A 25,318-nucleotide genomic window follows, 5' to 3' on the forward strand; every position below is an offset into this window, starting at 1 on the left:
AAAAAGCACCCAATGTAACAACTAATGCAAGTGATATTTTCGCCCAACATAAAGAAGCAAGTGTGTAACATGGTCAATGCATCTCCTTTGCACTGCACATGATGATGTGTTTGTGAAAAGAAAAGAAAAGAAAATTGAAGCATCTCTTTTGCATATGAGCTTTTGACTAGAAAAATAAATACCCAATTTATCTCAAATCGTCCTCTTTGTGTATAATACGCTTTGTCATTATACTCTAAGAGGGATAAGATTTTGCCTTGAGCACAATGACGATAAATGATATGATCATTATTTTCGAACAATTAAAACTTAAGACATACTAAATCCTATTAGTGCATGATGAACATTCTATCACATTCACCAAAGATAATAAATCAATTGGGCATGCCACATCAACATAAAACCTAAAGGGAATATTACCTTACTATATTATAAATTATTTATAATATATTCTCTATTAAATTATATATATATATATATCTAATCTAACAATGAGATCAATTACATGATATATACATATATACAAAAATACATATATATATATATATATATATAATTTAATAGACTATATTATAAATAATTTATAATATAGTAAGGTAATATATATATATATATATATTCCGAGGATAGATATGTAAATAAGTTGTTATTTATTGGATTTTATATAAGCCCTTCTTTTCTTTCTACTTTCCTTTATTCTCTCTGTAGCGGAGAAGAGGGGAAGAGAGAACCCTAACAAGCGAAACAGAAGAGAAGGCGGAAGGATGGATGTGGTGAAGGTGCAGCAGATGTCAGGGAGGGCGGTGGAGAAGGTGATCGTCCATCCGCTGGTGCTGCTGAGCATCGTCGACAACTACAACCGGGTCGCCCGCGACACCCGCAAGCGCGTCATCGGCGTCCTCCTCGGCTCCTCCGCCAAAGGCACCGTCGACGTCACCAACTCCTATGCAGGTCAGGGCGTAATCCGCCACCAGATCCCTCTCCCGATCTTTTGCCATCGTCTTCTGGTTTAGGTGTTGCATATTTTGTTTCATGTTCCTAGAGTGTCTAGAAGTAATATGGAACTATAGGTTAATGATTCAGTTGTCTTGATTCTTTCCTCTTTTCGTTCTTCATTTCTTCGTGTCGAAGGTTGCATAAGTATGGAAGATGTCTCACGGCATAATTGGAATCAAAATTAGGTTTAGGTTGTTGCCCTTTACTCATGTTTTTGCAAATAAGTATAAAGAACCTATGGGTTACAAGTTTGGTGTAGGTGTGAATTCTTTATTTTATGTTCTTTTTCTGTTTTCTTGTGTATCTCTGTTTGTTTATTTCAATCTATTGCTTAAGACAAGTATGGAAGACGATATTTATCTTACCTGGAAATCAAATAGAGTTTTTGTTGCTGTCTTCTACTGATGGGTATTGGCTTCAGTTTGCTGGTATTGCTACTTGAGAGATATGGTTGATTTATTATGCCGATTGATTTCTGTTGTAAGCTTGACTAGGTTTGAGTATAATTAGAATTTTTCTGTACGCAATAGTTATTTTTATAAATTATTTTATCATTATTTGTATTTGATGTTGTTAAGTGCAGATGCACTATATTTTAGATGTATGTTGAGTTAGGATAGGTTTCCAAATTCTTGGTAGCCCACCTCCACCAGTGTTGTTTGGGAGCTTAAATGATTTTTAGTTCCAGTTAAAAATGAAGGGCTACTTGAATTATGATAGGGGATAAATAGTCAATTGGAACATTTTAATTGACTGATATGGTGGTGACCCATCTTGATCAGTTGCTTTAGTATAACTTCTTATGATCTGAGCATTACTCACTGTCTATAATTTCTTATCTCCTACTGGCTGTAATTTATGAGCTTCATAGTGAAACATACAAAATCAGATTAGCACGTCATTTGGGCTGCTACCAACTGTTCTGAACCAAAATGTGGAATGGTTTTGTTATCCCAAGTCACCAATGCACTTAGCAAAAGCATCCAGACAAGATCGTATGAGATTAGTCTTGTATGTTTCCAACAAATTTAACATAAATGGAAAGGATTCTAAGTTTATGTATATGCTATCTTCATGCAGCATCATGTAATTAACAATGTTATGTTTATGTCAGCACAATTTGCCGAATGTGAATAATTTACCTCCAACTCATTTGAGGAGTTTGTTTTCTCTATTTGCATAAAATATCATCTGCAGATCCTACATATATGCTGAAGTATGCGTCATACTATTAGGAAGCATTTGACTAATATCTGTTTTTGAAATAACTATGCCATGGATGCTGAAGGCATTTTGAAGTGATTCATATTTTTCTCTTTTTCCATGTATGTTAAACGAAGAGCTAATATTTTCTCATCTTGCATTTCTTTTCTCTTCTTTTCTCCACCAAATGCCCAAAGAGAGTAATGAAATGCCAACATCAAAACTTATTGTAGAAGAACAAGGATATATGTAACCTGTTCTCATGGTTTCAAGGTTTGAACAAATAAGAATGCAAAGAACAGAATGTCTACCTTAAGTAGAACAAAGTGAAGCCAGACGACAAATTGGTAGAGCAGAGTTATATGTCAAAATAATTGCCTTTTATTTTGATTTTTAGATTACTAAGTGGTTTATGTGAATAATCTGCTTAATGTTCTAAAAAAGGTGGATTTAGTTTGCAATTAGTGGGGTTTACTATTTTTTAAGTTATGCATCATTATAATAGTGAGACAAAGGGCATTCTATACTTTGAATAGAATTAAAGAATCAAAGTTAACAAATAAATTGATATAGATGTTGGATCATGTTAGACAGCTTTTATTATAACTAGACTATCACTAATTTCTGAGACCTTGCTTAGCATAATTCTAGCTGAATGCAGATAGTTGTTCAAGCAGATAAGTGAAGTAGAGGTTTGGTGAAATTGTGAGATAATGATTCAAGCAGATAATATAATGCAGGGATGACCAATTGTAAATGATTAAGCACCATTTAAGTTGCAAATTTTGAGCTGATGCATTATTTTTATGAAAGTTTCTTGGCTATATTTCTTTATTGTGCTTCATGCAGTTAGTTGGGTTTCTTGGACATCATTCCATCCCATTATATTAGTTGTCGTTGTTATCAATCAGATTTTTCAGTACCCTGTTTATTTCATTTAAGTGTTCCTATGTTTGATTTATTCTTATATACTACATACTGTTCTACCAGTCAGATTGGTTTTGTTCTAGTTCCTTAAAGCATATTGCTCATGTGTTTTATTTGCAGTGCCTTTCGAAGAAGATGAGAAAGACCCAAGCATTTGGTTTCTGGATCATAATTATCATGAGTCAATGTTCTCCATGTTTAAGAGAATAAATGGTGCCACCTTGTTCAAACTTAAATATGTGTCCTTAAAGAGTTCAAAAGTTTCATTATATGTTTGAACCAAACTTATTGTTCTGCAGCCAAGGAGCATGTTGTGGGTTGGTATAGCACAGGACCAAAACTAAGGGAGAATGATTTGGACATTCATGCTTTGTTCAATGAGTAAGATTATGAAATCATCCAACTTGCTTTTCTTAGTTGTGAACCATGAGATTTTTTTGTGGATTTTTTTTCAGAAACTTTATTTCCTAAAGCTATTTGTAGAGGATCAAAAAGCTTTTCTGGTTTCTTCATGAAGACATGACTGGTGGTTCTCTATATGGCTCATTGATAGAGTTTCTATCATGTGATCATAATTTGCACCTTTGCACAATGGTAGCTAGTTGCAACATCCCAAAGATTATTTCACCTTGAATCTGATTTATTTGTTCAATTATTCTTCGGCTTATCCTGTCAAACATTGGCAATAATAGATGTAAGACACTTTCAACAAGTCTTTCCATGTTTGTGACTTTTTATGATAGTTAATGGTGGATATCACGAATACAATGACGAACCCATGAGGCCTCAGTTATTTGTGGTCGACTACATCAATATATTCTTTTGCAGAAAAGACCAATACTTCACATGTTTTCTATTTTTAAAAAAATAATAGGTCTGTCAGAAGTACATAGACCCACGTTTGTGGTTTCTGGATTATGCTCCCTTTCACTTTCTATGTTTTTCACCTGTTACCTGTGAAGTTCTTGTTATGTACTGAAGTTTGCTGGTTAAGTTTAATTTCTTTTTCCATAATATAACATATACAGAGGTAAATTGATATTCAGGCTTTAAGTTAATCTTATGCTTCTCACTGCAGTTATGTTCCTAATTCTGTTTTGGTGATTATTGATGTCCAACCTAAAGAGCTTGGTATACCTACCAAAGCCTACTATGCTGTTGAAGAGGTCAAGGAGGTAAGGTTGACTGGTCTAGTGTATTATTCTACTATGCATTTTCCAATTTTATTTGGTGTGGTGTGCATGCAAGGCTCACACTCTTTAGGACACATTGATTGCAGAATGCTACCCAGAAAAGTCAGAAGGTGTTTGTGCATGTGTCTTCAGAAATTGCTGCTCATGAAGTCGAGGAAATTGGTATACATTAACTAAGATTGTTTAATTTGAAACCAGCTTGATTTGTTTAGATAATTTAATTCTTTAACTAGTTGAATAACCCCTCGAACTGCATTATGCTCTATACAATAAAGAAAATTTAGCAATTTCTTTACCTTAATGACTCAAAATAACAATTGTTTCTTAATTGCTTGTGTTTTTATAGGGGTGGAACACTTGTTGAGGGATGTCAAGGATACAACAATCAGTACGCTTGCAACAGAGGTTATTTTCTTCAGTGTGCTGAATGATTCTTTAAAGAATTGTGGCTAATTTCAGAGATGCTATTTACAAGATTGGATATCAAACTAGTGACATGATTTAGAGATGACAATAACAACAAGCTAATTTTCCTGGACCTGATACAGGTCACCGGCAAACTTTCAGCCTTGAAGGGGCTCGATGCAAGGTTACGTGAGATACGTAGTTATCTAGATCTTGTAATTGATGGCAAGCTACCACTGAATCATGAGATTTTGTACCATTTGCAGGTACATCTGTTTTCTATTTTCTTTTGTTCATTTTATGTCAATACTTTTCACATTGCACATGCATATATTTTTCGCGATATGATTCCTGTATCTGTAGCAAATTATGGATAAGATATATTGCACTTTTGTTTTGTTAAATATTTGTTTATATCCACTTGTCTTATGTGCATGAAATAGTGGAATTGATTATGGCATAATATTGCTTGATCTTTGGAATTGCTTGCAATATAAATCTTCCATTTATGATTGGTGAAACAGTAGTTACACAGTGACTTCTTGAAATAAATGACCCTTATCAAGGTGAGTTTAACTAGAGAAGATTTATCCATAGTTTAGATTTGGGTACTTGTTTTCGTTTTTACAAAAAACGTTCATAAAAATATCTTCTCTAGTATGGGTTTTTGTATCCCAGCTTGTGCAACTTTCTTCGCTGCTAATGTTTAAAAGTTGCTACACATACTACTAACCAGTTAACAGTTTAAGATGATCGTTTAAATTAACACGGTTGATCTTAATATATTTTGTCTTGACATATTTTGAGTACTTCAATTTCCAATAAGAATATCAATGCGTAGAAGCAAGGGATGCAATCTTGTATCAGACCCTTGTGTTGGTCTCTAGCTGGACTGGTATATTCTGCAGGTACCAGTGTTTCGACATTCGGTACACTTGTATGTATCATTTTCTGAAAAAGGCTGAAAAATTAGCTGAAAATTGAAAGATTAGAAGAGCGGAAGTGGCAGAGGAGGGAAGGAGGACACATGGTGGTACAGAAGGAGAGAATGAAAGGTGGCTGCAGAGTATAGGAGAAGAGGTGGTGGCATAAAAGGAGAGGGAAGGAGGTGGAGGATGAAAGGGCGCAAACAGGAGAGGAGGGAAGGAGGAGAGATGGCATCTTAGCAGGGAAGAGTGGAGGAAAGGAGAGGAGCACAAGGCAGGGGATAAGGGAAGAGTGGTAAGTTTGGTATTTCCGAAATTGGGCTGGTCCTTGTGCTGGTCGATGGTAGGACCAGTAAATACCAGCCATACTGTACCAAACTGGGTCAAGTTGCATTCCATTCTTAAAAGTATGTTAAATTTTCTTTCTAAATGTCTGGTCTTATCAGAAACACTAAGCACTTGCTTGTATGCTTATCTAATTTTTGCTTGGATTTATACTTCACCATTTCCTGGTTACGCTGCTGAAGACAATGGGGTTTTGGCTCAATTGTTAAGCTAAATTTGTCATGAGCAATTGTGCATATGAACATCTACTTTTTAAACAAAATTTTCTGTACTATTTCTAATTAACTTTTTTGTCTATCTAAAAGTTCACTATATGCAATTCAGGTAAAAGAAGTATGTTGTTCGTCTATCCTTGATATTTCTAGTATTTCATCATATAACTGTAATTATATATATTTTTTGGTTTCAGTTTTGTGCATTTTATACTACTGATGTCAATTTGCATTCATCAACCTGTGCAATTCTATCCTAGATGCCAAACTCCTGGCTAGAAATTCTTGGCAGAGATTTACAAATTCTTATTGTTCGATAATATATTGAATCTCAAGTGAAATTTCGTTTACAGGACATATTCAATCTACTTCCAAATCTTAACGTCAATGAATTGATCAAGGCTTTTGCAGGTAATGCTCCTGCCACAAATGAAGGAGAGAAGTATTGTTAACTTAGCACAAATTTACTTTTATTTTTTCCTTTTTGCAGTGAAAACGAATGATATGATGTTAGTTATATATCTTTCTTCCCTCATCCGGAGTGTTATCGCACTTCACAACTTGATAAACAACAAAGTAAGTTAAGCTTCTTTTCCATTTTTTTTACTATATATAAGTTTATATATTAATTTTGTTTTAATGGTTAGGAAGTTTCAGATTGGGTAAATTTAGTTATAGATTTCAACAGTTTGGATTTTGTATGTAACGGCAGCATGTTTTTGGGATGATTTGGTGAACACGTAGATTTTTTAAAACCTATGATTCGAAATTGGTATATACTTTATGGTTTGAAACAACAATTTAGATTCATCTGCTGTTGCTCTCTCTCTATAGAGAGACACACATACATATATATACCATGTTCAATTAAATTTAATTGTGGAAGGGCTTTCTTGTATCTGATATTGTGGTACACTTGTATTGTTCTGTATGAATCAAACATTTGACATGACACTGTTTCATGATGTTAGATGCTCAACAAGGAACATGAGAAAGCCGAAGACTCGAAACCCACCGCCATACCAAGTGCAGCAGGAAGCTAAAGTTAAAGATCATACAGCCTGAGATCTTCCCATGGGGGAGATAGACCTAATGGTCTTTATTTTCAGTAGTAATCATTGTGCTGTGGCTCCATTTTGATGTGTTCTACTAGTGAAATACAAAGAATTAATTGATCGAGGATACATATGTTGAAATTCTCTGTAATCAGTATCTCAGTATGTTTTTCTAGTTTAGTACACTCTGAAACAGAGGTTCTTTTTTATTTATAGGCTTATAACACCTCACTCGTGGTGGATTTAATCACTACATTGTTTCTTACATCTATGGACTAGTGAAAGATACCTCACTCGTGTCAGTGGCTAGTGGCACATATGAGAAGCCACCAGAGATTGGTTGCAGGCATTATTAACCACTGTCGTCCCTACAAAAAGCATCAAGTGTTTTTTTTCCTTTTGTAATTTTTATGAAAGAACTTTCTTTCTTAAGTTTTGTCTCATTCATCGTTAGGATTATAAAAAAAAATCTTTAATATTATTTTAAGTATAGCTGACTACATAAGATAATATTAGCTCAGTCAGTCGAACTTAGAGAATTATGTATCCAGTTTGGGTGAGAAAAAAATTTTACAAGTGCCCTAATCCTATGGTTAATCAAATGTTAAATGATAATTCCAATAAATTGTTTATGTAACCTTATGAACACATTTATACTTGAGACTCGAATCCACATTGGATAATATCTAAACCTGATTGATTGGGTTCTGGATTTCCATGGATATTATCTTAAAGATAATATAAGTCAATGCTTAGATTAGAAGAGGTTGGACTCGAAGCCTCTCAAGTCATGTGAGGTTATAGCGAGGTCCAAACCTTTTTTCATATAGTATCCGCCGATAACGATCATCAAATCCATGCAACAAGAGCCACAATATGCTAAAGTAATATGCCATGCAACAAGAGGCACAATATGCTAAAGTAATATGCCATGCAACAAGAGGCACAAGACAACGATCATCAAATCCACCACAAAAGAACACATAAAAGACACCACATCACAATCAAAAGCAGGAAGAAAATGGAATCTGAGAAAATGCACCTCAACAACTCTCATTAAAGGAGAAAACAAGTAACGTATAAGCAGTACAAGAAGCATTCAGCAGAAGCTACATAGGAGAGCTTTCATTCCATCTGTTAGATGTATACTGCAGGTGAAAAAGAGGAATCACATCTCACCTCAAGCGAAACGGTAAGATGTATTAGTGCTCTTCTATCTTTTTCAAATCTTTCATGTTTGTGGTATCAACCCTGCAAGTACATAAAGTATAAGCCACTGAAGATTAAAAATTGTAATTTGCAACTTAAAGAGAGCTTTCTCTAAAAAATATAACACATGTTTCATGGACTGTACACATGGCTGCTCCGATGAAACAAAGATCCTAGAATCACAATCGGAAGTCAAGACTTGAGGTTATGCTCAACCCGGCCTATTCGAAAGTTACTTCTAACTTCCACTAATATTAAGCGAACCTAGTCCCTGTAACAAGTAGTGAAGCAATATTCTATTTATTTGGTAAATCAAGAAAAACTATTGTGTCATTATTGACTGGCTTAATGCAAGTCGCAAGAATATCGGAGATGGCGATACAAGCCTAGGCTATAAGACACCATAACAAGCGTAAGATGTTGACGTTGAACACTTTGTGAAAAAGATAATCCAAATTCAAGCAAAATGTAGCTAGCATGTACGCCGGAAAAGAGAAATTGGCATGAAAGTGTGGAACCATCAACAAAGGATCTTCAATGTTATTTACCTGACTTTGATGATTAGAGTTCCTGGATTGATAGATGTTTGAATTTATTTTATTTTGTTATTTAGATGTAAATTAATTTAATTATCATTCTATTAACTGAGTGATCTACTCAGATGTGTTTCATTTGATGTTTTAGTGTATCATCTTACACAAGAAATGGTATAAAACTCATGTATCGATTGAAGTTCTTGTTTAATGATTATATTTATCCTTAAAATTCATCTTTTATAATTTTTATCAGGTAAGTCAGTTTCTAACGCTTTGGGCAACAAGGATCCTTGGCGTCTTATCGTCTAGTGCTTTTGACAACGCTACTTTCTAGTATATTAAAGTTCCCACACTACCTCTGCACATACATAAAACTTAAAAGACCATTGGTCTCATCCTCGAATGTTGCATGTTAAGAGAATATTATAAGGTTAACCGTTTGTGTTTAGCATGTGTTAAACTCTTGGCAAGTTTCAACATTATTATTGCCAAATTTGAGGGCTCTAACCACAAGGATAAATAGATAAACATCTACAACAACACAAAATATAAGCCATTAATCAAATCATGACATGATTACTCACGTTGTTCCCAGAAAAGCAATCTTCTGAACTTTTGTGACATCACTACCACCTTGGTTGTCCTCAATAAAAATCGTTAAGCTGAGAAAATATAGTTAAATGAGATAACACTTATTTCTTGTTTGAATATCTACAGAAAACATTATTAGCTAAGGTTTCATGAAACATACCTGCGAATATTTTGAAACTTGACATACTTCACCGTAACAGGCATCCCCTGGAAATGAAACACAGCTAAACGATAAATTATATGCCTATAGGATCTTATCGAAAAAAAAAATCAATGGTACAGACACAGAAGGATTATAAAGACAAAAAACATAAACCATACCTTAAGATTGTCAAGTGACAAATCAATGGAATCACTAGGTGGATAGTCATTAACATTACTGCACAATATAAATCAACCCATCAAATAAACAATACAAGTATGAAACATCCAATCTTGATGAGATGAACAGTTCAGAAGCTAATAAAGCAATACCTGAAGCCCATGTGCTCTTTGTTTGCAAAGAGTTTTACTGTCTTGGGACCTGACAATACAAAGTAGAGCTTTGGCATGTGATATTTCAAGTTGTTTAAAAATGATAAACATAACAGAATGTGCAAGAAGCACAAATTTCAAAATCAGGACAAAGCACTTATAGTCACATACGTGGGTCCATGTGAAATCCATGAGTAACACATGTATGTTACATTGGTACAACATGGATGACATATGTTTTGCACTTGTTGGACTGGGAACAAAAATGAAGAAACTATAATGAGGTGGAAATAAGAACGCCTGTAACTGGCTAGTCATTGTAGAGTGCCAACCCAAATCATAATGAAGTTTCCCTTTCGAAGGTTGAACTTATCATGGTGAATAGATGGAACATACAAGATCTTACTTATTTACTAATGTTATAAGTCAGATAAATTACGGTTTAATTGAAAATGAGTTATATTAGCAGATGGGTTGCATGTGTAATAAGAGAAAAAGGACTCATCAGATAGAAATCTCAAGTTAAATTGAACGGTACAGGTGAGGCAGAAAACCGTTCAGGCTCTTCTAGGAGCTAACATCTAAAGTTTTTATATGGATGGCATACTATTTGCAGTTGTGGAACTGGAAAAAAAAAATGAAGACACTACATTAAGATGGAAATAAGAGCTTTTGCAATTGGCATCCAATTTTTGTCAAGTGCCAACCTAAATTATAGTGAAGTTTCCCTTTTAATATTGAACTTATCATGGTGAAATAAATATATTAATATAAGAGATCTCATACTTCTTCTCTAATGTAAGAGTTATATTAGCAGATGAGATGCATGTGTAATAATACATACACAATAAAACAAAAGGTAGAAGTCATATCAGATAGGAATATCTCAAGTTAAGTTGGACAGCACAGGCGAGACATCAAGTTGCTCAGGCTCTTCTAGGGGGTAAGCACCTACAGATTTTACATGGATGACATTCTTTTCCACTTGTTCAACAAATGAAATGACAAAACTACATTAACGTGGAAACAAGAATATATGTAACTTGCATCTAATCATCATATAGAGCCAATCAAAAATATGGCAAAGTTTCCCTTTGGGATTGAACTTATCATGGTGAATATATAGAAGAGATCTTATATGTTGTAAGTCACTTCATTTATTAGTCACAAAGAGAACTCCTGTCAGACAGAAATATAAAATTTGGATGGTACAGGTCAGGCAGAAAAATACTCAGGATAAACATCTAAATGTTTTATATTCAAATCATGAACAGAGAGTTCTGCCACTCAGGTACCAGATCAATCCAGACCCTTGAAAATGTAGTAAAGAGCACTTGGAAACCTAACCAGTGTAAGCCATGTGTCTGACCTTTAAGATTGTGCCAAGCATTATTCTTGCAATAATGTGAAGCTCAACACAAAACCATACGAAGCAAGGTCTAATTAAACAAATAAATTCCAGATGATGGGTATGCATCCAAGCAACAAAAAGCAAAGCTTTAAAGGATTACCTTCCCACTGTATACCCAACCTGATATCCCAGGAATTAAACTAAATCAATGCCAGATCCAATATCTCATGATTTCCCACCTTCAAGTTACAAATCTCTCTGGAACCATACAGATTATCACAAAAAAGCCACATCTTGGGACACAACTTGACATTCACTTTCCACACAAAAGACTAGCTACAGCTAATGCCACCTGGTTATTATAATGTAATCAGCACACCCTTTTCCTTGTTGCTAATAGGAAGCCTAGCAACAACCACAGTGTTCCTGGTGTAGAACTTAAGGCATCTACAACTTAGGCCTTACCATCCTAGTTCAGAAACTCTCTCTCCTCTAGCCCTCCTAACTCAGCAACCACCACCTTCATACAATTGTCGCCATATTCCATGAATATAACAATAAATTTGGATCATTTACCTATGTAACAAGCCAATGATCAATGAACCATTTATCTAAGATGTATTCTTCACTTACTTGGAATTTTTAAATCACGAAGAAAAATAATATCTTTGTCACATCAGTCGTACCAGGCAAACCATTGTAACCCAAAATTTGTTATTCAATTGGTAATTGGTCTTGTTTCGCCTAACCTACAGTTACTAATAACGTTTGCATTTTGATTAAAGAGTTCCAATGATTTCGTAAAACTTTCTGATTTGGTTTTTATGAAGTTTAGGGTTGCAGCACATACAGGTAGGAAATCTATAACCTTAACATAATGAGATCTCGTTTTCCATGCAAAAATAGTTTCTCGACCAGAAAAGAAACTAGAACCATATAACGAGTACAGCATTTAAATCAATAGAACATACAAAAAGCATCAAATAAGAGAAAGCAGAGGCAACATACACTTTCTATGAATATAGGAAACATCTCATAACAGTTTAAAAAGCACAATACTACTTAAATTTCATTAGGATGCATCTCAAAGTTGCCAATAGAAACATCAAGCAACTGGAGCACGACATTTGATAGTGCATAAATTGTAAGCGCGACTTGACATTATCTATAACAAACAAAGAGTGCAAAGAGTGCAATATCGTGAACACTATAATTGATGAAGGTACAACTAACTTCTGATGAAAATCATCGAAGAAACAATTAAACCAAAGTTTAATCATTTCTTCACTGATTTCTCTAATTCTCTTCCCCATCCATGAAACTATTCTTGATGTTTCAATCAATTAAAAGAGAATGAACTAATTCTGTAACATGATATTATGACAGAGCTCTAGAGCACCTTCCTCTTCCGGTCCCACGATGACAACCGAATGAAGCTTTATGACTTGGAGAAAAGGAACGTAAATCAAGAGCTGCTCATCCGCATCGCTCTCCAGATGCAAACCATCGTCATCCCTGGAACCCTAAGATCAACAAAGACGCAAAATAATGAAACAGGACAGCAGATTCAGTAGAAATGCAGGAAAGTGCATCAGATACGAGTAAGGAACAAAGAAGATAGCTGCCACATGTGGACGGGTCACCTGCTTCAAGGCATTGACGATGGGGTGACTCGTTGTCTGGTTGAGGCACTCGACGCCGCTCCAGTCCACGAATTCAACGAGATCCACCTTGAGAAACAGCAATCGATCAGCGATCTAGGCAGCGAATCGGGGGAAGAGACTAGGGTTTCATCGAGGGGGAGTTACCTGTCCCCGCGGGATCGAGGAAGAAGGCGTCGAAGTCATCGCCACGAACGAGAGGGAGAGAGGGGACTCGGGTCGGATCGAGGGATTATGACAGGGCGGGTGTTAGTATGATCTATTAGTATGATCTATTCGATCCGCATCCGACACTGACATGGATCCAAAATGGGGATCCATGACACATATTTCGGATTATACTCGAATCGGGTAAAATATGGATCCGAATCACTCGTTGCAAAATGCACTATATCGGCATCCGATAAGATCACGGATCCAACAAGTCTGAGATTTTGGATTAGATCCGAATCGATAGAACACATAAATCCAACGGATCCATTAAACTCATCCCAAATCCAATTAGGGGACATTTGAACTAATTTAAGTGGATCAACGAACCCAATATCCGAGAAAATCCGATCCGCTATCATATCTACTTACGTTAAATATATTGCATTATCATTTACTAGAATAATGCATAAAAATCATTGATATGTTTATTATAAATAAGATGTATAATTCACAAAATTGTAACTTCTTATTTTACAATTTCCCATTTCACAATATGGAGGAATGCAAATTTTACAATATTGTATATTTAATGTCATGTTAAACACATTTTGTAGAGCAAATGGATCAATCCAAATTCTCTTCATTCCCTTTGATTTGCTGGAGAATTTCTTGAAAAGGCAATGGATATTAAGAAATCATAGAAGAGTGATTAGCATATGCAGCAATCAATGGTTATCAGAACAATATCACTTGCTTCATATGCTCATAATTGCCAGTAGTTCTTCAAATTCCATAGAAAGTGTCTGAGAAAATGAACCTGTTTGAATGAGAGGTTGACTGCATTCTAAGAATAAAATTGATTTTGATATCCTCTTTTTTTTTCCCTTGTTCTATAAATGCATGAGTATGAAATGATACTATCCAATTAGACCATTTTTTGGATTGACAAATTAAGGAAATGGACAAACAAAATTCTATTTGTAATTCAATGCATTAGGATTGCCAATTTCTCAGACATGAAGTAGGATCAGTTGGAAGCATTAGATCCTTGAGAGTTAGCAAGCACAATGGGACCTCTGGCACAACAAAGCCATAGCCAAACTGGACTTGGTTCATTGTAGCAGGGAAAGGTTGCTGCTGATGCAGATAGAACCAGTGATAACAAAAAGTTCAGTAGTCTGTCATCTTAGAAACAAAATGATGGTGTATAAACTTGTATCATATTCTTAGGGATACATGACTGGCTCATCCCCTATTGGTTCAAGAAGAGGATAGCAAGGTTCTGCAAGCACAACTGCACCCAGAAATCTTCCTGATTCAAGTCAGCAAATGCACTTACAGGGCAAGAACAATATTGATACCTGTAGAGACTAACCTTGAGCTAAATTGTCAGCCTATAAAACTATTTCACATTACAAAACTGATGCAAGACCTACTGAGATCTAGCGTCAAAAAGTATAGTATATGGACACAAGTGATTGAGTCACAGTAGATTTTCTTTGAAGCTCTTGGTTAGCCATATCGCTGTTTCCCGTGGAGAGACCTTTCCAGGACCAAAAGGCCTTAATAAGATTCCCAACTCTTCAAACCTTTCCTGTTGCAACAACAGAGCACTGAATTCAAGCAATCCCTCTAAGGCCGCAGCTCGCTGCTGGTACGATGAGGTGTCAAACCTATGCTGCCTTGACTCTGATGATCCCCGGCTTGAGGCATCTGCAGCTGTCGAATTCTGGTCTGATGAACCTTTCCTGTTGTTTCCTTCAGTTTTGGAATTTTGGATGGTACACTTGTCCTTGGTGATTGAATGATCTCCATAGTTTTGAGGGGTGGTTGAGGAACCATGAGCTGAAGAGAGTTTATGAATAGATGATAAGGGATCTTCCGATGAGGCTAATGGAAATTCTTCAATTCTACCAATTTGAGGGGAGTTGACTGAGACATCAGGGGATTCCAATTGGTGGAAAATGCTGAAATTGCATTTGGAATGCGTTTCAAATGAAGGTAAAGGAAGAGAGGCTCTTCGAGTGGTTTGTTCAATCCTATCTGCTGGAATTCGCAATGCAAGCTGCAGTAGAAATAAAATTAGTGGTTGTGAGTACAGTTACTAGATGAACCAATGCACCTACTGCATCACTAAAAGCTGAAGTTTTTCTTTATCTTGATCAGAAAACTGATCGATAGGTATAATGAGAACAAAAATGTTAAATCTTATCCTTCTTAGAATAGCAACCACAAGAGTTTGCTACATCCCCCATGAGATTAGCATGTCAAAGACATTTATCATTTTAAGGAACTTTTATGTGATTACATTATAGAAAAGAAACAAAAACAGATGTGCATTTGTGTTTCGTCAGTGCTATCTGTGCAACAGCTTATAAAAGCTTCACAATCAGGCCAGAAAAAAAAAAGTTCTTTGTTTAGAAGCTAACATTCAAATTCTTTCAAGGAAGATTATTATTATGTTCCATGGTGATAAACACATTAGAAGGAATATGTATGGCCATACCACATCACGCTTTGGTCCAGCATGCAATGCCTTTGTAGGCTCCACTTGAGTCCTAGGAGTCGTGAAGATTTTAGCAGGAAGGTTTTTTTTCACAGTACTTGAGTGCTTCTCACCAATTGCTTTGTCAATACCTCTCTCTGCAGCTCGACTGCTTCCTGCAGAAAGATCCATTACTCTTTGGTTCAGACGATTTGAAGAATCTTTAATAGTCTGAGTTGAACTTATGGAGTCCTCCATAGGCTTGCTCACTGTCAAGATCCTCTCGTTTCCTGAAGATTTTCTTTTGTCCTTGTCTTTATACATGGCATCATCTTCATCATTTTCAAATCTGATTTTTCTGATGTGCCTTTTGGTAGCTTGGTGGACAGGGAGCATTTTCCATGTAGGATGATACTTTAAATTGACTTGAAGAACGTAAGGCTGAAGATGTGGATGCTTGAGCAGTTCTGCGGCCTGTTAATGTGAACAGTCACATGAGATTCTGTTGACTATAAAATAAAGATGATAGAAACTATTTGTAGAATCATAGAATATTAGAGAACCTTTAAACACAATCATAATACTTTTATGAAAACATACACTTGGCCTATGTTCAGGGATTCTTCTAAGCATGCTTCTAGTGAGTCCCCTACTGCACACAATAGTCATGATCTGTCACAATCACCAATATTTGAATCTACAAGAAGAAAATCTGTAAAACAAAAGAATGGCTCACAATGGACCAGAGAAAGAACTTGGTAGAGGAGCCACTATGGACTTGTTAATTTTGTTCACCAAAGCTGGCATATCCTGCATAAACAATAAACGATGTAGTCCAAAATAGGAGACAGAACGACAAGGTATCACATAAGTTGCATAGCAAGTTCTCCAATTAGGCATAAAAAAATCCAACTGTATATGCTTTTCACCAGTTGGACCAGACAGAACACAGTTTAAATACATGCATCACTAAAGATGTAATTATGTTTAACATGTGATGAAAATAGAAAAAAATCCAAATTGCTGCAGAGAGGTTGAGTTCTATAATTAGTTTTCTAGAAATTTATCTATTAATTGTGAAGTTATTACCTAAAAATTATCAGCCACTATTCTCATAAGTCAAGAGCTGGCTGCCTTATTGTAATAATGCATACACCATTAATTATTAAAACAGCTCCTTATGGATATCTACATTCCTTCCCATAGTATATTTCATTAATTAAATAAACCCGGATGATTAGTAGTAGCTGAGAGGCTAATATTCCAATTATATTCAAAATTCTTCATCAAATTACCATCATTCCCTTCTCAGTTACTTTCTTCATCCTTCGTCCTACCACCAGGATATCAAGGAGAGGATAAGATGAGGTTGTGTTTATGCTAGTTATAGTGATCAGGTGATCAGCTGGTGATGATGGTAAAAGGGGTGGAGAAAGATGAAAATAAGTGGTGATGGTGATAATGATCAACAGAATAGCAGGTGGTGCAGATGGAAGAGGTGGAGTTAATGATGATGGTTAATAGTGCTGGTGACACAGGGTAGAGAATTAAGTGTGTGGTAGTAGAGCTAATGAAAAGGATGAAATACAAGGGCATTCAGGTCTTTTAATTTATATTGTACAGTTATGTATTATCAGAAAATTTGACAAATTATTGTATGAAAGCTAGCAGAAGGCAGGGGTAATACTTGGATTATCTTGTGTCTTTTTGGGTGAAAATACTACCAAGGGGAATAAATGGACAATGCAAAGGTCTGTACAAAGAAAGTTAATTTTTCAAAAAAAAAAAATCATGCAATATGCCCTGTAAGATCTCAGTATTCACCAATAAAAAATCTGAAGTCTGTTTTACCATAGAAAAGAACCTATATCTATTTCAAATAAAAAAATTAAGAACAATAATGTGAAACATTTTCATATCATCTGTGCACTTCAGTTTGTGGGTTGTTGCAGTGTTGGGACCTAATAGACCATGGTTCTGATTGATCATAAGAACATCTATATTCTGGACATCATGACACTCAACTCTGATGCCATGCACTCAAGTAACACTAATTTTTCATCAAAACTTGGCAAAACTTCAAAATCTGATTCAACACATCATCAATAAAACATTATGACCAAAATAAAATCAGAAAGCAATAGATTCACAAGATGGAGTTCTGATGTTTTATCTCCTTTTCCTGCATTTTGGAACTTTGTAATCTTCCTATTTAAGCATAGCAATAAAATCACATGACCTAGTGACACTAGATAATTGTGATATAGCTAAATGATGGGAAAGGTCACCACTTAGCCAATCCCAAGAGGTTCAGTCAAAAGAATGACCTACAAGTTGTATCTCAAAGCTAAGATGAATAGTTTGTTCAGTTATAGAACAAAACACAATGCAGAATAAACAGTTCATGGTAACAGCACAGAAAGCTCTTTTGCCTTGGAACTAAGTCTCAAAGCCTAATTGATATGGAATCCAATAGTAAAGCAATATAATATGCAAATTGATAATCCAATTTCCATAAACTTACAAATGCTTTGAATGCAGGCTTGAGGGCCATCATCTCGTATATACAGCAGCCTGAACGATAAAAATATGTTAAACCCTAGGCAGTTTGAGAATCCTGAGATTGAATCTTCATAATGTAAAGTGAGCAGTTTGAGAATACTGAAATTGCATCTTTGTAATCCAAGTGGGAGGGAGCTTTACCAAGAGACCAGATATCAGACTTGGAACCATAAGGTATATCGGCAAGAAGTTCTGGGCACATATAGCTAGGAGTTCCTACTACCTGCATCAGGAAACAACAGCTTCCAGTCATAAGCAACAAGATGACTATTTTAAGATTAATTGGTTTTAGGAGATTTAGCACTCACTGAACAAGCCAAATCATCTGAGGTTAGTATTTTAGCAAGCCCAAAACCGCCTGCAGAATGACAAATTCAGAATATCATGTCAGCTAATATGTCGAGTTTAATCCAATTAATAATATTCGCCAAAATGAAGATGCTAATTGCCATAAACAATAAGAGCTTACCAAGACGTATGCTTTGATCTTTTGTAAGAAATATATTTGAACACTAAAAAACATTAATGCATCATAATCAGTAAACATAAATTAGGCATCCACAGAGCATACCCAATAGCATCACGATGTCACTTACTTTTACATCACAATGAAGAATATGATTCTTATGCAAGTAATCAAGTGCCATAAGGAGCTGGACGAGCCACTTACAAAGCTTCTGCTTGCAGAAAGATAAAACCAATTGAAAGTGAGGATGCAGGGAAAGAAGAAATTGCAGAAAGTGGACACCTATCATAAGAGGCATACTATAAGCATACTAGATATTATTAATAAAATAAACAACCTCCTCAGGAAAAAGATGTCCATTGGCTTTTTTTATGGCTTTAGCCCTGTAAAATTGCAGGAGATAGCCATGCATTCATAAGCATATCTCAGCATCATCAGACTACTAGACTTCACTTAAAAGGTAAAACTTACATGTTACCTCCCTCACAATGACCTGTTACGATGTATACATGGCAGCCCTGAAGGAAGCATAAAAGATGAAGCTCTTAAAATATGACAAAATACACAGAAATACAGCCAACGATGTCACCACCAATATAATTTCAGAAAGCATCTCCCCATAATAATGAAAAAATGAATCATATACAAAGTTAAAGTGGAAAAACATCATAGCAGGAGGGAGATTATTTATCACTGAAGTAATCATTATCTCCTAAAAAAAGATGCATCATTCCGATATTAGCTTTAGAGGTGTCTATCTAAACATGTATGCAACATATGTTTGTCAAGATGCAGGTATATTGTCCAGTGCATTACATGGTATACAATGTATCACTACGTTTATTGCTAAATAGGTGTCAGGAAGTTTGACCAAGTCTTCCAAACTACAATCACCTGAGGTTTCACTAGTGGTCAGAAAAAGAAATGCTCGCAGGTAAGACAGGGAAACTAAGAGGTGATTGTGGAACCATTTTTCAGGTTCCCAACCACTTTCTTATGTCTCCGGTTGCCTATCCTCACACACAGGTAAGTGAGGCTGGCAATGGTAGGAAAATAGCTCTCAGTCAGAAATGATAGGAGCAATATGATAGAATAAGGATGATTCTTAAATGAATTATTGAAACATCAAAATAATGCTTCATATCATTATACAAGAGGATGATACTATGAAATGAGACATGGTAAAAGAACAAAAATTATGTCTTCATAGAACGTAAACAAGAATGCAGCTACAAATTTTTGTAGACATGAGATGTTGATGAAAAGGAAGCAAAAAGATGTGCTTAACAATTTTCATCAAGAGAAATGCAAACCTTTTCGACCCAAGAATCTTTATACTCCACAATAAATGGGCTTTTTACATTAGAAATAAGCTCCATCTGCACAAACAAGGAAGATGAACAAAACATTAAATCAAAACTCACCAACTTTTGCAACTCATGTAGCATAGAAAGAAGGGAGACTACAAAATTTTGTCACATGTGACACAACAAACAACTGAAATCACCATCATCATCTAAATCTTCTTCAAAACTTTCTTCCCCATCACACCTGGTAAGCCGTACAGAACTTTGCTGCGATGTGTGACAGAATTCAAAAGAGAAACGTGTCCAAATAGGGAAGATGGGGTTAAAAAGTGACTCAATAGTTTGAAAATAATTCTTGGTTCGATAGGATTAATGAGCAACAAAAAATGCTAAATGAGGACAGAGTAAAGATGCTCACTTCCTGGTGGGCGGACCAACAGGACGTTTCTGTCCGGTGTGTAAGACGGATCTTTTTCAAGACATACCTGCAACAACTCGATGCGAAAAGTGAAACTACACTCAGCAAGTGGAAAACAACACAAAGCACTGAAACAGAAGGATCGAACGTCGTCATCCCTCACCTCTTGTTCTCAACCTTATGCCTCACCAGCAAAGCTGACCCAAATGCTCCTTTTCCAATCTGCTCCAAAACCTCATAATGCTCCATTTTAGGCCCACCGCTCGCCCAACCTGCCTCCATTTTAGTAAAAATCAAACCTTTTCCTTCCTACACCGAAACCAAACAACTCACAAATGCACAGCTCGGACTCGCTTACTTCTTGATCAATGAAGACATAGTCTCATTTATCGTAGCTTAACGCCACAGACAAAAAATGCAGATGTTAGATCAAGAAACAAAAAGAAGAAGATAACTCTCTCTCTCTCTCTCTCTCTCTCTCTCTCTCTCTCTCTCAAAGGCGCACGAGAGGCAAAGACGCCAAAATCCAAATGCATCTTTAGAAAAGCAATGATTTCTACCAAAAACTAGAGAAAGCTACTCAGAATTCAAGCGGAGGAGACCTTGATAGTAGGAGAACGAGAACAGGCCACGGAATGCAAAGAGCCGCACCGTTTCGAAGTGAATCGAGTTAAGGCTCAGCAAAGATCACGCATTTCTAATTGGAGTGTTGGAAGGGAGAGTGAGGAAAGGATTTCTTCGCTATTCCTTCTTCAACACCATCTTCTTCTTGGTCTCCTCTCCGTTGACAGGCTCACATTGTGCAGTACTCGGGAGAGAGAGAGAGAGAGAGAGAGAGAGAGAGAGAGAGAGAAGGGTGGGGGGGGCGGCAAAGTGGGCTAAAAGGAGGGAACGACAGCGGAATTCAAAGTCTCCCTCCCTTTCTCTTCCTCTCTTCTCCGTCTCGTCTCCTGTTCTGCTTTGCTTTCGTCGGCCTGCCCTTTTCAGTGCAACGACGCAAGTAACGGAGATGTCATACGAGCTCACCATATTAGCCATTTAGAAGCCGCTACGTGTCGTGCGTCCATTGGGTTTCTCACCTGTCCATGTTGCGCGTCAACAGGTTCACGGGCCTCTTCCCACGGCGTCCGTTCCATATCCACATAACTCATCCGACCTGTGACTTTTCATGTGGGGTCCGCGTAAAAGCCCCCGCGTCGTCTCGGGTCCCAGGGCCGGGTATTGTTTGGGTGCGAAGGAAGCAAGTAGGAAAAGTATTTTTTGCGTCGCATGTTGCGGAGCACGGCCACACAATTCCACGGACTCAAGAACCGTGTCCCTTCCGATATGCGTGGGACCCAAATTATGGGCCCGTCGTTTCACCCGATCACTGGACGGGTAATATAATGGGTGAGATATGATGAGTTTAAAGGTTTTCTTGGGATAAGATTTTGCTTGTGCTCTGGTTTTGGATACGATGCAACAGTGGAAATGGCAGTCGCGGCGCAGTCTGGTTTACTGCTCAAAGCGTTCGCTAAGAATGGTGGGCTGTAGTTTTCACGTCTACTGTTCTTTTGTTCTTCTTCCTCGAGATATGTCTATTTGTCTTCTTGTTGTGATACCGTATGCCTCTCTCACTGTAAAGTTATCTGAGAGATGATTTATGATTATGTTTGGAAGTTCTCAGACCAAGACAAGAACAGTACAAGTGTGTCTATCTGACTCGGCAAAACTCACAGAGCCATCCTTCTCTCTCTTGCCATTAATGGTAGAAACCCCCACTTAGAAGTAACAGCAGAAGTCTGCATCTTAGAACTTGGTATTGTCAAGACTATGTTTGGATTTTTGTAGTTTTGAGTATAAGCAATTGCTTGTAGGATTGACAGAAGGACCAGCTTTAGAGTCAGTAGTTGGAAGTCTGTTCAGTAACTTTGTTCACTGTGTAGATTATAAATAGCACAAAATTAATTAGTGCTTAATCAGCAGCTCATCACTGTAAGAGCCTGTGACCGATACCAAGATCTCAATGACTGCCAGGGAAACTGGCAATGTTCAAAGGCTGCAGCAAGTGCTCATCCTTCATCACTAGCCTCAGTGTGGTATCTTCTGCAATCCTTTTACTTTGTTTTCACCTTGCAAGAGCTGGGAATGATCAAACTTTACCATGCTGATTTCTGAGTGCAGTCAAGGGTGATCCTACTTTGTTTACTTCGTTTGCTGTCATGATGCCAAAGTTCTTGGTTTGTGTGTTTGTTGTGACTGATATAATACTTCCACACTGCTGCTTCACAGTTACTGTAGAGCATCTTTTGACCTGTGAGAAGAAGTTGTTCCCTCTCACCATAGATCAGACTGCTCTATCTGAGCTATCCAATAGGAGAGTGACTCTGTGTTATGATGAACATGTATTGATGATCCATTTGAATTTTGCATTACATCTAGCTTAAGTTGAAGTACTACTTTCTTCCTTTTTCTTTGTGATCTGCTATACGCATAAATTAACATTAGAAGTGTCCACTGAATGAGGATCATGCAATCTTCAAAAGAACCATCAACAAGATGAAACATTATGCAAATGTGCCACTGGCTTTACCTGTTCATCCATGGCAGTAGCTAAGGAATTCTCCTGTCTTGTTATCTTCAAGCAATCAATCTAAAGCAGTGTGGAACTGTGGATGTCTTCAGTATCAGAGATTCTTTGGCTGTCTCTGCTGCTGCTTCTCCTGCACCACAAGTTTGTGTGGAACTGTGGATGTACTGCCAGAGCTTCTTTGGTTGTTTCTACTGCTGATCCTTCTGCACTGAAAGTATAGTATGGAAGTGTGGATGTCCTCAGTAGCAGAGCTTCTTTGGTTGTTTCTGCTACTGCTTCTTCTGCATCAGAAGTGTAGTGTGGAACTGTGGATGTCCGATCAGATCTTTGGTTGTTTCTACTGCTGATTCTTCTGCATCAAAATTATAGTGCTGAAGTGTGGATGGGTTTAAGTAGCAGAGCTTCTTTGGTTGTTTCTTCTACTGCTTCTTCTGCATCAAAAATAGTGTGGAACTGTGGATGTCTTCAGTAGTAAAGCTTCTTTGGTTGTTTCTGCTGTTTCTCCTGCTGCTGCCTGTTCATCAAATGTAGGTTTGGAACTGTGGATGTCCTCACAACCAGAACTTCTGTGGTTGTTTCCTCTGCTGCTTCTTGTTCATCATATGTAGTGTGGCACTGTAGGTGTTTCTGCTACTGCTGCTTGTTCATCAAATGCAGTGTGGAACTGTGGATGTCCTCAGCATCAGAGATTCTTTTGGTGATTTCTTCTGGTGCTGCTTTTTCTTTTTGCCTTCATCTGCCTTAAGACAAAGGAGTGAAGCTGCACCATGAATGTCTCTTTCCATGGGATGAAAGAAATAAACTCTTGCCATTGATTGTAGCTTTGAGGAAAAGCTGCATATATCAAGGTTCAGGTGGTAACTCTTGTGAGCAGGAAGAAGCCTAATTGCTCTTCTTTCTTACTACTTGATGATCATGATAGATAAGGATTCTTCATCCTGTCTTGTAATGAAAGTTCAACATTGAAATAATATTGAAATCAGACTTGTCTTTTGTGCTTTAATAGCATGGATTGAACTATACTGAAACAATGTTAAAAGTAATTTTGAGTGCATCACTTGGGATTCAGAATGATAAAGTTTGAATACTATATTATTAATATTTATATCTCAACATAAATCTTTTGATTTACTCACATTCAAAATTAATACAGTACCTGACTTGCACTCAATTATTATTCCAACCAAAGTTAGACTTATCTTTCAATCCCCTTTTCCATGATCATGCCTCCTGCAGAATTTAGATTAGTAATTAGATCTTTAGATACCTTCCTTGGAGTGTGAGTAGTTCTTTTCAATCCATATCATGCCAAAATTCTTGGACCTCATTTTGTAACATAAGATGCAAAAAATATATCACATGGATCCTACAGTTCCTAACCCTGAACATTTCATCTCACCCATCTGTGGACTATATCAGCATAGGATCTTCTCAAAAATTACTATGCATAGCTTGATCCACTAGAAGCTCTATAAAATTCCAACATAAGCAGACAAACAACAAGAGGAATCAGACTTGAGCAATGTTTTCTTTCTGCAAAGAACAAAATAAAGCAATGTTATGATACAGAGAAGAAACTGCAGGAGAGAGAGGCTGAATTTTTGTTCAGATTTCTCATTCCACAAGATTTATATATCTTTCTGTTCTGCAATTGATTTTGTTACAAGAAAATGGCAGAAGTTGCACTGGGATTCTATGCCATGCACAGTTATACCCAGTTGTGGATCTATCAGTAGCTAAGTTTTTGCAAGGTTCCATCAATCAACATTAATTCAATATAGAGTTCATTGCTTGTCACTGTTTGTTGCTACAGGATTCTCCCACAGATTCTTTTTCCAGTGAAAGAGTCTTTGTAAGCTCAAGTTGCAGTTCTGCTTTTGATTTCATGAACTCATCATTTTGGAGAAGAACAAAACAAACACTATTATGTTCTTTTCCTGTGATTCAAGTGCAGTCATATTAAAGGATATGGCACATTAGTTCTTCGGCTGCAAACAGCCGAGTCTTTTCTAGAGGGAGAAACATATTTAATTCTGAAATGGCATTGAATGTAATACCTGACAGAATAGTTTATCCCCATTCAGATTAGCTGCATTCTCCTGAGTCCTGACTGATAAATATCACATAAATTTTTAATTTCATGAAAATTTTCATGGAATGATCAACAAAAGAAAGTTAAACTTATTTCATAATTTTATTCTACCAAACTTTTAGTCTAGGTCTTGATCCCCTACAGTTTTGATTGCTGTAGTACCTACACTTCTGTATGCA

At 36.6% G+C, this 25,318-nt stretch overlaps 3 protein-coding genes and 1 long non-coding RNA gene across 5 annotated transcripts; 2 read left to right on the forward strand and 2 right to left on the reverse strand.

Annotated features, from left to right (window-relative positions):
• The first annotated feature begins 689 nt into the window (after window positions 1-689).
• On the forward strand, window positions 690-7,471 carry LOC135623644 (26S proteasome non-ATPase regulatory subunit 7 homolog A). Its single transcript, XM_065126835.1, has 10 exons — window positions 690-951; window positions 3,247-3,339; window positions 3,426-3,507; window positions 4,205-4,301; window positions 4,406-4,481; window positions 4,666-4,724; window positions 4,868-4,990; window positions 6,561-6,618; window positions 6,698-6,783; window positions 7,179-7,471. The coding sequence occupies exons 1-10, from the start codon at window positions 765-767 to the stop codon at window positions 7,248-7,250; spliced, it is 933 nt and encodes a 310-aa protein (XP_064982907.1). The 5' UTR covers window positions 690-764; the 3' UTR covers window positions 7,251-7,471.
• An 820-nt stretch (window positions 7,472-8,291) lies between these two features.
• Window positions 8,292-13,327, reverse strand: LOC103999028 (PITH domain-containing protein At3g04780). Its single transcript, XM_009420658.3, has 8 exons — window positions 13,232-13,327; window positions 13,067-13,153; window positions 12,823-12,946; window positions 10,073-10,121; window positions 9,920-9,977; window positions 9,759-9,805; window positions 9,592-9,669; window positions 8,292-8,513 (listed from the first exon to the last, which is right to left on the reverse strand). The coding sequence occupies exons 1-8, from the start codon at window positions 13,268-13,270 to the stop codon at window positions 8,465-8,467; spliced, it is 531 nt and encodes a 176-aa protein (XP_009418933.1). The 5' UTR covers window positions 13,271-13,327; the 3' UTR covers window positions 8,292-8,464.
• A 1,095-nt stretch (window positions 13,328-14,422) lies between these two features.
• Window positions 14,423-21,432, reverse strand: LOC135585325 (serine/threonine-protein kinase Nek2-like). 2 transcript variants are annotated; one of them, XM_065126837.1, is made up of 15 exons: window positions 20,834-21,432; window positions 20,639-20,747; window positions 20,476-20,542; window positions 20,064-20,129; window positions 19,222-19,268; window positions 19,088-19,133; window positions 18,881-18,961; window positions 18,754-18,796; window positions 18,593-18,642; window positions 18,426-18,507; window positions 18,247-18,296; window positions 16,459-16,532; window positions 16,323-16,374; window positions 15,744-16,196; window positions 14,423-15,302 (listed from the first exon to the last, which is right to left on the reverse strand). In XM_065126837.1, the coding sequence occupies exons 2-15, from the start codon at window positions 20,722-20,724 to the stop codon at window positions 14,721-14,723; spliced, it is 1,779 nt and encodes a 592-aa protein (XP_064982909.1). In that variant the 5' UTR covers window positions 20,725-20,747; window positions 20,834-21,432; the 3' UTR covers window positions 14,423-14,720. The 2 variants fall into 2 exon arrangements, with proteins under 2 accessions (XP_064982909.1, XP_064982908.1); XM_065126836.1 differs by having other exon boundaries at window positions 20,639-21,432.
• A 1,015-nt stretch (window positions 21,433-22,447) lies between these two features.
• On the forward strand, window positions 22,448-24,050 carry LOC135623645 (uncharacterized). The gene is made up of 2 exons (XR_010491453.1): window positions 22,448-22,553; window positions 22,639-24,050. It is a non-coding gene; the product is annotated as an uncharacterized LOC135623645 (long non-coding RNA).
• Window positions 24,051-25,318: the final 1,268 nt, after the last annotated feature.

This window comes from Musa acuminata, chromosome BXJ2-9, assembly GCF_036884655.1.
Source record: "Musa acuminata AAA Group cultivar baxijiao chromosome BXJ2-9, Cavendish_Baxijiao_AAA, whole genome shotgun sequence".
Taxonomy (NCBI): Eukaryota; Viridiplantae; Streptophyta; class Magnoliopsida; order Zingiberales; family Musaceae; genus Musa; species Musa acuminata.

Excerpts from the sequence above, each read along its gene's own strand:
- LOC135623644 (XM_065126835.1), top strand. The coding sequence starts at position 765 with ATGGATGTGGTGAAGGTGCAGCAGATGTCAGGGAGGGCGGTGGAGAAG. Across the intron at positions 3,340-3,425 it reads CATGTTTAAGAGAATAAATG|CCAAGGAGCATGTTGTGGGT; the intron begins GTGCCACCTTGT and ends ATTGTTCTGCAG. Across the intron at positions 3,508-4,204 it reads ATTCATGCTTTGTTCAATGA|TTATGTTCCTAATTCTGTTT; the intron begins GTAAGATTATGA and ends TTCTCACTGCAG.
- LOC135585325 (XM_065126836.1), bottom strand. The coding sequence starts at position 20,757 with ATGGAGGCAGGTTGGGCGAGCGGTGGGCCTAAAATGGAGCATTATGAG. Across the intron at positions 19,134-19,221 it reads CATTGTGAGGGAGGTAACAT|GGCTAAAGCCATAAAAAAAG; the intron begins GTAAGTTTTACC and ends GCAATTTTACAG. Across the intron at positions 16,197-16,322 it reads TCCCTGAACATAGGCCAAGT|GCCGCAGAACTGCTCAAGCA; the intron begins GTATGTTTTCAT and ends TCACATTAACAG.
- LOC103999028 (XM_009420658.3), bottom strand. The coding sequence starts at position 13,270 with ATGACTTCGACGCCTTCTTCCTCGATCCCGCGGGGACAG. Across the intron at positions 9,978-10,072 it reads AAAGAGCACATGGGCTTCAG|TAATGTTAATGACTATCCAC; the intron begins GTATTGCTTTAT and ends TATATTGTGCAG. Across the intron at positions 9,806-9,919 it reads TGTCACTTGACAATCTTAAG|GGGATGCCTGTTACGGTGAA; the intron begins GTATGGTTTATG and ends TTTCATTTCCAG.